This window comes from Gavia stellata, chromosome 8 (assembly GCF_030936135.1).
Source record: "Gavia stellata isolate bGavSte3 chromosome 8, bGavSte3.hap2, whole genome shotgun sequence".
Taxonomy (NCBI): Eukaryota; Metazoa; Chordata; class Aves; order Gaviiformes; family Gaviidae; genus Gavia; species Gavia stellata.
Genome location: NC_082601.1, coordinates 41,833,617 through 41,846,347, shown reverse-complemented (window position 1 = coordinate 41,846,347; position 12,731 = coordinate 41,833,617). Strand labels below are relative to the sequence as shown.

Genomic DNA, 12,731 nt, shown 5'->3' with positions numbered 1-12,731 from the left:
AACATTTTGTTTCCACGTATTTTAGCTGCCAAAAATAACTTCGATTTTGGGTTACAGAAAGTAGAAATGAGTCTTTGGATGAAATTTCCCCAAATGGAAGGAGACACTGAAAATTCATTTTCTATCAGCACTAAATTTTATTTAGATTTGAATAAAAATTGCCTGCCCTCTCAATCACCATTTTCCTGCTTGGCATTCGTGATAGCCTGCTAGGTCTTTGGGAGGCCCAGGGTAAGGCGAGAAGAAAAGACCTGACAGCAGGAGGGGAGAAAAAAAAGCCACCAAAAATTCCTCCCATACGTCTTTCATCGCGTTTGTTAAAATGAATGTTTGTTGGAGAGAGGGAGATTCATACAAATCTAGATTTAAATAACACAGGACAGTGACAGAAAAGTGAACCGTCTTGGGAAACGACTTTGAATTTCCCGGCTTTTGTCAGGTTTGTCACAGCCTTATCGTTTGCGGGCTTATTTTTGTGTGTGTGTGTGTCGGTGGAATCCTTCTGGCTCGTACACTAAAACTGGCACTGTTCAAAGTATCACATTTTCATCTTAGTACTTATCTCCCTGATCTTAGAGATGAAAACATACCCCATAGTGTGTTAGATGTAAAAGCCATATGTAGGTGATGATATAGATGGTTATTAAGGGAGTTGATATAGTTAGCAACAGAGACATTGTATCTAGTCGCTCTTTTTTTTTTTCTCCTTTTTCCCTTGTAATTGGCTACGAGTGGCTCTAGATTCCCAAGGAGGGGCTTTCGCCACTACTTCATCCGCTGCCTGCCACTGCGTTTATGTTTTCTTTGTTTCTTCTGTTCTCTCTAATTCATATTCTTTTGAGTGGAGGTGGAATGATGCATCTTTTGAGACCCTCGCCTCCACAATTTTTTTTACTCCTTGAGGGTTTTTTGGAAGGGTTACTATCTCCACAGGGCAAAACTGACCCTTCTGGAAGACCTTCCAACTGTGCTTTTGGACAGGACACCTGCACCTTTTTCCCCCCAGAGCCAAAATCTTTGCCCACAGACATTAACTAGAAAGTTTTGTTAGGTGGTCCGTTGTACTAATTGCTTGTGTCCCTTTTCCCGTAGACCCCGACTGGGCCAGCTTGAATCTGGGAGCCCTCATATGTATCGAATGCTCAGGTATACACCGAAACCTTGGCACGCACCTCTCCCGGGTCCGCTCTCTCGACCTGGATGACTGGCCTATAGAGCTCATCAAGGTGATGTCTTCAATCGGGAATGAGCTGGCAAACAGCGTCTGGGAGGAGAGCAGCCAAGGCCACATGAAACCGTCGTCAGACTCCACAAGGTAGGCTTTCCTACTCCATCTCACCACGGCACGCAGCGGGCAGGTAGTACGTGATACCACACCTGGCCAAGGCTGTAAGCTGTGAGCACATAAATCCTCATTTTGGCATTGCAGTCAGAGGTGGTAGGGCGTTACAGCGTTTTACAACACGGACTTTTAAAATTCTCCCTTGGAGTAAGCCTTGGAAAAGCCGTTACATAAATATCTCTTCACTGCATGCCCAGGAAGAACATGTGTCAAAGTGGGGGGATGTCAAAAGTTGGGTGACCCCGTTACTTTTTCACTCTTATGAAGGTTTCCTCAGCAGCTCGACAATTTTTTTTGTTCAGTTGACTGACCGACAAAGCAGCAGGAGATTGAAACCTCCCGCCTGGTTGTTCCTGAGTCTAAATTATACTGTAATGCATTTCTTTGTTTCGGTCAGCCACAAAGTTCCTGGCTCTTGGACTATCAGTTTGTGATTAATAATCCGCCTTCAGTAGTTCAGGCTCACCCAGGAATTTGTACCTGGCCGTCAGGTCTTTGGGTTCTCATCACGGATGTTGAAAGTCCTGCTCACTGTGGACTCGCTTATTTTTTTGTGTGTGATATGTGTGAAGGCGTAAGTTGATGGGGGAGCGTGTGTTTCCTATGAGAGCAGTATTTTACTTACCAGCCATAGCCCAGCACAGTGAAAATCATCTTTCTGCGGTGCGTTGTCCTACCAAAAGCTAAAGGTTTTTTATGCTTAATTGATCTTGATCGGTGTCGAAGGAGGAAGATGTTCTGAAAATACAAAAACGTAAGTGCTAATAGTTGTAACTAAGGTATTGGCTTGGGGGAAGCAGAGTGACCTCTGGCAGACTGCGTTTCGGCACGGGGGTTCGGGCAGGAGAAAGACCTTCTGGACTACCTTGCGCAGCTGGGCCAACCTTTGAAGCGGTCTTCAGAAGTGCCTTCTAATTGTCTGAGGGCGAGCTCCAGGGGAGCAGCCTGCATCCGAGCACTGCTCGGTCCCCGGGGAGCAAACGGCACGATGGAGGTTTAGCTCTCGGTGTTTGCCTCCTGCACAGGAGAGAAATCAGAGGGAATTATATTCTGAGTTTGTTTATGGATATCTCTGGATGCTGCTTTTTCCACTCCCGCGGATCGAGTGAAATTATAACCCGGGAGCTTATACCTGGGCCACCTCCTACGGTGTAGGAGTAGGTTTGTACTGTTGTCTGTAATAAAGTCAACTGTTTCTTATTGCATTATTTCGTTAGCGCTGAAAAATGAATTTGTGGTGCCACCTTTGGTTCATCTTCGAGAATGAAGCCAGTACATTAATCAGGCTACTTAGATGAATGACTATGCATATAAAAATGTTCAGGGAGACCTACACAGAGGTTTTGTTCATGTAGAAACTGTACGCTGCTGTATACGTGTCTATTATTAGACAGCTAATATAATGATTTCATCAGGTAGATTGAAATCAACTTATTGCTGCCTTTCAGTCATTAGTATTACGTTAATCCGGAGATCCTATATGGCTGCAACTAAGATAGATATGATGCTCCTTACTACTGAGGCGAGCTGGAGACATACCTCAGTTCTAAGTACTTTTAAAAGGAAAAGGCATAAGCTCCATTGGATTTTCACTTTTTAAAAAAAATATTATTTTAGTATGCATATAATAAAGATATTATCATGAAAAATCTAAAATACACGTGACCGTGATGAAAAGAGAGCCATCGTTTGAATTATTTGGGTTTTTATGTTTGGAAGTGAGTTTTACTTACAGAAAATCAACTTTGTTCTCTTCGTATTTCATGCTCAGAGCTTATTTTAATTCTTCTTTGTTTCTGTACATCTTTCTGTTTATATTCAGCTGTTTATGTTTGTCAGTGACATAATTGCACTTTTTTTCCTGGACTCGAACCTTTTTGAACAAAAGTTATAAGGATTCATTTTATACATATGCATTTCCATCTGTGTGTCCAAGTGCACACTTATGTGATGGAAGAGCTGCTGGAAAAAAATAGAGTTAAGATTATGTGAAAATTTTCCCACAGAGCAACCGTAATCTTGCTTTGCTACTCCCATTTTTTCCGCTGTTTGCAGCGGGGACTGAAGTGATACTTTTCACATAAATATCTGAAAGGTCTGCTCTTTTGAAAGCATGTGCCTCCTTTTGTACTTTGGTCTCTACTCGCATCATAATCCTTCTGTCCAAGACGTGGCAAGAAACTAAGTTCCAAGTTCTTTAGATGTAAGTTACGCGTTCCATTTTTCTGGCCGCTGTTTGCAGTTTTGCGGGAGGAACCCTATCAGAAGCAGCTACGATGGACCTGAAGTGGGGTTAAACAACCCCCCCCTCCTTTTTTTTGTTGTTGAGGGACTGAAGGGGGAAGAGGCAGCTGAAGTTGAGGGACTGGGGGAAGAGGCAAGAAAGTAAGCAAGTAGAAGGATGACTGGGGAGCTGAGATTTGGAGTTCTGGTGGAGGAGGGATGGAGAGAGTCCAAGGATATTTGGAGATCGGGGAAGAATCATTCAGCGAAACTTCTTCTGAAGGGGAAGAGAGCTGCTAGCTAGTGCTGGGGGGCTGTTCCTGGGCTCTGGGATCAGCTGGAGCCTGAGCGCCGCTATATGCAGAGGTTCACGTGCTCAGTGAGCTTTAATGAGCTCTCTTCTCACCAAGACCCCAGCAGATGGGAGAGGGAAGTACTCCCATGTTTTCCTCCAAGTTTCTCCTGAACTTGTGAATATCCCCGTTCCCTTCTGCAGCCTCACTTGCTACATCTGTCCCACATAGTGCTCCCGTTTTCAGTTCCGCTACGTACGCTCATTAATCCGCCCTCTGTGGCTTTCCGCATGTTTGCTCAGACCTTCAGGCTGTGCCTGCAAACGAAGTGTTGGAAACACAAGAACAGAAGATGTCTTAACCTTTCCCCCGACTGATTCATAGGCTTTGCACAAAGCATCGGTAAAAGACCTTAGACAAATACAATCTTCTCACGTGGTTCTTTATGATAGTCATGTTTCTTAACTCTTCTGTCTCCACTGTGCCCTCCTCAAAGCACCAAAAGTTGTCAGCACAGTGGTGGACCCTCTGTTAATAGATGTTCGTAGAGGGGATCAGACATTACATGGGTTTCACCATTTCATGTTGTGTCTTTCCAGTGGAGATGAAGCCATGAGTGGAAACCCACAGGCTTTCTAGGGCCAAAAAAAAGGATTAGCGACTGCTCCACAAATACTAAATCTGTTGGGCTGGGAAGCTCGAGGAGCGTTCGCATGCTGGACTAAAAGGAAGCTGGAAGTCTTCATGGCTTCAGAAGCAGTCCCTTCAGCTTGGGAGAAGTCAGCGCTGATCACTGAATCGTTGCAGCGGCATTCCATGCCTTTCTGTTGAATAGAGGGGAGGGTGGAGAGACCCAGGGAGACCGATGTTTTGCAGGAGGGATTGCCAAATGGCTACTGTAGGCCACAGCATGATTAAGGAGTCTTGCTCAGGAAAATGTCACCAATATTTATAAGAATAGAGCTGATCCAGGCTGTGAGTACAGCTTGCATTTTTAATTTTGTACATTCAAAAATAAGTTGAACCGATACCAAACTTAAACCACATCCCAGAATCACAGAATCACTGAGGTTGGTGAAGACCTGTAAGATCATCAAGTCCAACCACCAACCCAACCCCACCATGCCCACTAAACCATGTACCGCAGTGCCACGTCCACACGTTCCTTGAACACCTCCAGTGATGGTGACTCCACCACCTCCCTGGGCAGCCTGTTCCAATGCTTCACCACTCTCTCAGGAAAGAAATTTTTCCTAATATCCAGCCTGAACCTCCCCTGGCGCAACTTGAGGCCATTTCCTCTGGTCCTGTCACTTGGGAGAAGAGACCAACACCCACCTCTCTGCAACCCCCTTTCAGGTAATCAATCAATCAAACATACAATGCTTCTATCCTTTCCTAGTCCACTCAGATTCACCTAAAAACTCTTTCTCCGAGAAAGTCATGGGGAAAGAAAAACCTTAAAATGTATTTTGAAGGTCAGAAAGGCTCTCAGATCGGAGGACGTGAACTCAAAGCCTGAGCGTTTTGTAGCAAAAGGCATTACTCCTGTTACTTTCGTCAAGGTTATGTTATTGCCCAGGTACGTCCTCTAATGTTAACACGTGCCAGGTCTCATCAAGTCTGAGAGGCAGCGTACAAAATAAGCAGATCTCCAGGTCGTTCGGTGCCTCTGGATCAAAGGCAACACCTTGGATGGCCTCTAGCATGAACCTGGAAGGCAGCGCAGGTCACGGGAGCACAGGTGCAATGGGATCCCCGAGGAAGCAGCGGAGAGGAAAGCAGTAGCGTGAGGCAAAGTTCAGGCTGAGGGTGTTGGCGTGATTACGGGGAGGAAAGAGGAATAAGTGTGAGCTCCCGGTGAGCAGGAAAAGTTGGCGAAGCGGCAGAAAACCCAAGCGCGGGCGAATACGTGCGTGTGGAAGGGAAAGGGGGACCAGCTGGCCTCTGAGCGGTAGTGTCCGTGGGTCCCTGATTAGGTCAGCTTTGGAAGGCTGGTAATTGGTTCCAGCAATTACCAGCAGCCCTGAGAACCGCCGCTCAAACTTCGGGAGCCCTGTGACAAATTGAAGCTGACTGCTGGTGAAGGAGTATCGACTTCCCATTTCTAAACAGGGGGATCATTAGTCAAGAAAAGCATCTTTTAATTACTCGCAGGAAGGGGAAAAAAAAAGGGGGGGGGTGGAAGGGAAAAGATCTTTCGGTATGGATCCTGCAACAACTGCTATTTTTTTTCCAAGTGTATTCAATATTAAATTTATTGTCTTGGAGGGGAAGGGGTGAGCAGGGAGAGTTTGCCTGCAGTCCCTCCTTCGGTAACATGGGTTTAATTTGGAGCGAGAAGTCAAATTAGAGTAAATCAATGTTGCGACAATTAACTGGGGCTGGGGCTGAGATCAGGATTTTCCCCTCTAATTGCTATTGATACTATTTAAGCGCACTCTTAAAACATTGATTTGGAGTGGTGCGACGCAGGAGTAGCCCGGTGGGGCAGGGGCAGAACCGCTCCATGGAGGAATGTCGGAGATGTGGTGGAGGCACCTCGGGGAGCCCGCGCCGTGTTCTGCCTTGGCCTTTTGCACTGGTACGTAGATCTCCTACCAGATATTTAGCTTTCTTCCAGACGCTCCTCACATGCTTTGCTTTCTCCACGTACTCTTCTTGCCCATGTGGCTTCTGGTTTGCAGACTTGCTTGCCACCATTGACTTCCTAAGATGTTGTTGGCCTTTTCTAAATGAGATGAGCTGCCACCATCCCTCTGCCCTGTCCAGGAGGGGATTATCTGCTCCCTGGCCCTCACCCTCTTTCTCTGAGCTCCCAGGGTCTCCCCACCTCTGTCTTGCTGGGAGTACTGGGATGTGCCGCCTCCGCCAGCTGGAAGCTACTGGCCAAGAGGAGGGAGGGCAGCGTGATACCCAGGCACCATCCCAGCCATGCTTTTTGTTCTCCGGCTCAAGCGATGCCGAATATTTGCATTAGCTATGTGCAAACCTTGGAGTTTAAGGGCTCCACCATTTCGGCGTCTTTTTGAGACTATTCCTACATAGAAAGAACCTCCGTCTCCATTAAAATGTATTTTTAAAGTGAGGGATGAGCGGTTAGTAGGAGCTCGGGCGTAGTTTGAAGCTCTGCCGAGGCAGCCCCAAGCAGCAGCTCTTTAAATGGAGCTTGGAGCATCCACTGCAGTTTTGCTCAGGTAGTCCATTTGCGTAGCAGTCACCCCGTTTATTCCGGTTACCAAAGGTTGTAAGGAAATAGAGAGGTTCTTAACGCTGTCTGAGAAATCTGGAGCTGGGAGCCGGCAGCGTTGGGAATTGACTTTCACCTTACGACGTAAGATCCAGTTTGATCCGTCGCTCACTAATGAACTGAATTTAATGGTGTCGGAAAAAACATTATGCAGCTCGACTGTATTTAGCGGGCTTGTACAGTCCTAAGCTGAATCCTGGCTTGCCGTTTCGAGGTTAGCGTCCGCTACGTTGAGCGCGCTCTGGTTCCTGGGGGATAACTGGGGAGCGACTTTCATGAAAAATATTAAACCATGCCTTCTTTTTTTTGTAAAAATAATTATTCCTTCATTATAGACAGTACAGATAAAGGGCAAGCCCAGGGAAAGCGGGTAGTCAAGAACGCGGTATCGTATCCTGAACCTTGTAAGGATGCTCTGTTTCATCTCTCTCTCTCTCCTCTTGTTCCTTTTGGCCATCAGATTGCTGTTACAGTCCCGTTGGTCTGCGATTCCTGGCATAAGGCCGCGGCGTTACAAATGGGGCCTGGGGGAACGTCGGTACCTCTCTATCGGCGATTGTCAGGTCTGGTTTCTTAGCGGTTCTTGGCCTGATGAGGTCAGTGTTTTGTGCCTTTTGAATGCTCCTCCGTGCTTGACACCTTTCCCATTCCAGGGCTGGGGGAAGGGTGTTTTTAAAAAAAAATTAAAAAAAAATAATAAAAACAAAAAAAAAATTTTATTGTGAAGGGCTGACCAGAACCCATCTGCAGTTGGGTGGCATCTGCTCCCCACATGTCACTTCCCTCATTAACAAGCAATTGAATTAATTAAATGCTACTCAGAACACGCATAACAAGCTACCGGCAGTGTCCAAATTAGCACTGATAATCAAGGATGATTTCCTTTATTATCCTGCTAAGTGGTGTGCAGGCTCTGATCTCCCTGTCTGCCCTCATCTATTTACATACCCCCAGCTTCTGCCTTTAGAAGCCGAGGTTATCTTACCTAGTTAATTTGCCACGATCACCAAGCATGGCGGATTGATATTCCTGCCTCCGCTGAAGCGAACCCCCCCCTTTTCTCCCCCTTTCCTTCCTCCCCAAGCCTGGTCCTTTGTATCTCAAGCTCACTGATAAATTAAAAGCCACCCCTGTGGTCTCTCAAGTGAGTAATAGAGGCAGAAATTTCATTTTGCAACTGGCTGATTTAATGATCCAAAGGGTAATTAATGGCCTGATTATCTTAATGTTAAATATGTCCGGCAGCAATTACTGTGACCTCCCGCTTGTCAAGGTCCAGGCTATGCTCTTCTTTCAATTAAGTTCTCTGGGGCTTAATGGTATGAATAAACTCCTCTGATTCTATCATTCCGGACTCTGAGATTTAAGCGAGCTAGGGGCTCGTTTGGAGTTTTAATCAGCCCGTCTTCTACTTGAGCGATCAGAGTTAACAATTATAACAAGGACAGTTTAACTTTCTTTCTTCCCCCCCCCCGCCACCCCTACTTCTTTATATTTTTATTTTATTTATTTTTTTTTAAGCGCTCGGAGGGAATTTTGTTGGCTGCAGCGGCAGCTTCGCTAGGCTAGTCTCTCCCTATATAAATTATCATGTGAATGCCGCTGTTTTTCCATTTGACGGGCTTAATTAATTGGCAGGAGCGCCCGAAAATGACAGTGCCACTAATTGCAACTCCAAGTCCATTTCTGTCATTGCGGCACGCTTGTCAGCGGGCATGCCCCGCTCCTCACCGCGGCCGGAGTTTGTTGACGTTTTCCATTTCGGTTTTCACATCTCGTCGGGGAACGTGATGGGATGTGATAGCCCAAGATGTGCCGTTGGGTTTTCCTGGCCTGCAGTTTGTGTGCAAGAATGACATTTACTGCCAATAAAGTTTAGACAGCTGGGCTTCTGCCGACCCAACGGCTGCTAGGGAACTTAAGGTTTGACTTAAGATATTTCAGCAAGACCTGTGAACGGGGGGAGACTTTGGGAAGAAATTCATTAAAAGGCAAGAAAAAACCCCGCCGACAAACCCTACGAGTCGTAACTCCCTCCTGGTCTTTCTGGTGGCTGAACTATGCTCAACAGCGCATCTCCCAGTGAGCTGGAGTTGTATTAGCTCTGTTTTGGACAGCAGATATTTCATAAAGATAATGAGGAAACTCTATAAATTATTAGTTGCAAGAGCATTGCGTTCTCAAATGCGCGCATAAATAAAAAGACTGATTCATCGCTGCCAGTAAACTAAAACCTTTCCCCGTACGGCTGTAGAAATGAACTGATTCTGACATGCCAGATTGCATGCTTTCAGATTAGAGTAATTGTAATTGTTTTAAAATGAAATTTAAAAAAAAAATAAAATTTGTCACTTACCAGTAGCTTCCAGGAAATACATCTAATAGGAATAACTAAGTGAGGCAAATGAAATGTCGGCTTGGGTGGCGGCTGGTCGGATTTCACCTCGTTTGGAGGCCTCAGAAGCTCAAATGAAATACTCCAAAGATGAAGGTTGGTAGTAGTACGACATATTTTATTGTCCTTGTAGCTGCTTGGCAGACCTTGTCTTCCAGGAGCTGATCCGCTAAAACACTGGTGCCTCTACAGCGGCGTGGGAGATGCCTGGATGATTAAAAATAGAAACACAACAACAACAAAAAAAAACCCCCGTTGACCCCAGTTGTCCCAAGTTAATGAGCGCTTTAGATAAAATTGGCTCAATTGCACGTTTCTTATGTGCAAATCTGTCTTTGATAAAAGCTCGAACACTTTGTAAACAGAAGCCTAGTTTGCAATTATCATTATAATCGTGAGTCCCCTCACTGCCTGTGAAAGAGAAACCTGCAAAGGAGAGCAGTATTCCTGTCTCCTCCCGCAGTGCTTTAGAGCGTTTGTTAAGCAGAGGTGTAAAACCCACAATACTACTTACAATTTTTTTTAGTATAAATAGCATAGGTACCACTTTTATTAAATTCTCTGAATATTTGATTTGTACATGTATACAGACCTGACACACTGCTCTCTGCGTTCATACCTCGCATGGAACATACAGGTGCTATACGGGCGCTGTGTCGTAGTACGTTATGGACCCATATGGACCAGGGTCAGCCGAGATTTCCGATTACACTGAGTTTATAGTATGTCCTTTCCTTCTTGCTTACCAACTACCTTCTGGAGACTTTGCCCGGGTATTGCTGGTGTAGTCTGGGCGTTTTGGAGAGAAGAGCCCAAGAAATCATCATTGCTGTTGTCTTTTTCTCATTTTCCCTGACGTCTCTCATGTATTAGATTATCCATACATCCATTTGTTGTTCGTCCTTTGAAAAATGTTTTTTGAAGAAGAGAGAGGAGAGCGATATGTTTCGGCCCGGTTTCAATACCTGCTAGCTAAGATACCTCCTAGCTAAGACGCTAAGGTCCTTCCTCAAACCCAGATTTTATGCGGGTGGTGACAGTATGAAAATGAAGATCAGAGTAGTGGGCCAGAGGCAACGGTCAAGCTTTGAACGCTGAACTAAAGATAAAAAGAAGGGAAGGGCCTTCAAGGGGCCTTGAAAGAGAAGGCAAGTAGCTTTGCTTTCATACGGTAGAGGAAGGGGAAGGCTGTATTTTAGCAGCTTTTTGCCATTTTCTTACAAGTCCTGTGACATTTGGTGGGTTTTTTCCCGTACTGCGTCATCCCCAGGAATTGTGGAAAATACTCGCCCCTTGTTTTTGAAGGTAGTTTTCAGCGTTGATGAAAAGAATTAGAAACCCACTTTGATTACACCCAGAAGACTTGAAGAAAGACAGCGTTGAGTGTATTAAGCTTACAAATCAGAGCTGCTTGAGGACATCTTGCCTCTTGAGGTTTTTGCAGTAGGAGAGTTGATAGAGACTGAAATGTTTTACCTTGGAGGTACAATCAACTCAAGGTACCTTTATTCTGCTGAGATTCTTGACAATATGGGGTTCTATTTTTGTGTGTATTTGGCTGCCACACTGAAAAGCACCGGGTGAAGCTGAAATTCCCGTTGATGAGCTGTTACACTTTGGGAAATCTAAGATTTGAGTTCAGGATGCAAGCGAGGAGGATTTCTTTCTGTTGTATGAACATTGATGATCGAGGCAGTGGGGAGATACGTTGGGAAAAGAGTATTCATAAGTCAATAATCAGCTGTCAGAAAAAGTCATCTTTTTTGTTTGCTAGAATAAGAACCAGCCTGTTGGTTGAGTGCCTGTTCTAAAGGTCTCAAAACGGTGTAGGCTCTTGGCTTCAAGCTTGATTTTCGGTTTAGATACAGACTGATTGTTTCTTGTTCTGTTAGCACTCTCTCAAACACCTAGCAGAGCTAGAGAGCATCTCAGATTTGAAGACCAAAGTGTCTTCACTGTGATTTCACATCTGCTTGGCCATAAGCTACTTGAAGTTGTCAACACAGAGCTTACCAATAGAGAGATGACCATCGCTGTGTTTATTAGAAACTACTTGGGCCAATGTTTAACTGTGGTACTACAACAGAGGAATGGAAGAGCTAATTAGAACAGAGAGATTCATTTCAAATGAGAAAAAAATCAGATATTGTGTTTATAAATTGAGGGGAAATGTGGCTTACATCAAGGTAATGGCCAAAGACCAGTACCACTTAAAATGACTCAGACACCAGCCACTGTGAGTTAGTCTTTCCCCAGAAAATCCCTTGATACTTTTATAAGCATTTAGAAAGAAAGTAGCAATGAGACTCGATGGCATGCCGTGGCAAATTCGGCCATTAGAAAAGATGGACGAGGATACCTCTATGACAGTGGCATTTCCCATCCCTTGGTGACTGTAGCCTCCCATCGCTGCAGACTTGCAAAGGGACAGGTCCATAAGCAAATACCATATTTCAGTCCAGAACGCAGACCAGGATGATGATTAACGCTTCTGCAGAAGTGTAAAGATGACCAAGTAAGTTAGCTTTCTCTAGGGTCTTGAAGAGATCTGAAAACCTTTTACTGAGAAGGCAGCATCAGGCTTGGGTAATGCGGTGCGTGTGCTGAAAGAGGCCATCCATCTTTCCCTTCCTCCACCGAGAACCGCACGTTTCCATCCTTTCCCCCATAGCCACGCAAGCCTGAGTCCCGTCAGCTCATGGATCCCACCCGAATCTATAGTTTTGGTGCATTAAAGCTTTTTTGGTTCGAGAAACCGGTCCCTTCCATCCTGCAGCCTGCGTGAGCACTGTATCAATGTAAAGGGAGCGGTGGGAGTTCGGGGGCGAGGGGGCAGATGGAGGCAGGTCACCCCCTCCAGCAGTAGCCCGCAGATAAGGTGAAGCAGCGCCCTGCTATTGCTCATTTGGATCAAAGTGCAGATTGGTGATGAATAGTTGTGAAATAGGTAACAGCTGGACTGTAGAGCACATTTTCTCCCTGATATTTCTAAAAATAAATAAGTAAATAAATAAAAATTGCTGCCTTGCCAGGTTTGGAATTGGCTGCGTGGTCTGGAGATTGAAACCGCGCTGATGGCGCGATGTTAGTTACGGTGCTTATTTTAGCTATCTGCGGTGAAATACCTGAATTAGGAGTAGAGCGTAGCGCAGCTTTACAGTCTGAACTCTGAGACGGGGCAAGCGCGGTCTAGAGGACTATTAAAAAAAACCCCAAACCCCACCACCG

At 45.3% G+C, this 12,731-nt stretch overlaps 1 protein-coding gene across 2 annotated transcripts in view; it reads left to right on the top strand.

Annotated features, from left to right (window-relative positions):
• AGAP1 (ArfGAP with GTPase domain, ankyrin repeat and PH domain 1) overlaps positions 1-12,731 on the top strand; it is a 391,933-nt gene that overhangs the window by 352,574 nt on the left and 26,628 nt on the right. For both annotated transcript variants that reach the window (XM_059820051.1, XM_059820050.1), the window contains one exon: positions 1,093-1,315. In XM_059820051.1, the coding sequence (XP_059676034.1) occupies positions 1,093-1,315 (223 nt within the window). The remainder of the gene's footprint in view (positions 1-1,092; positions 1,316-12,731) is intronic.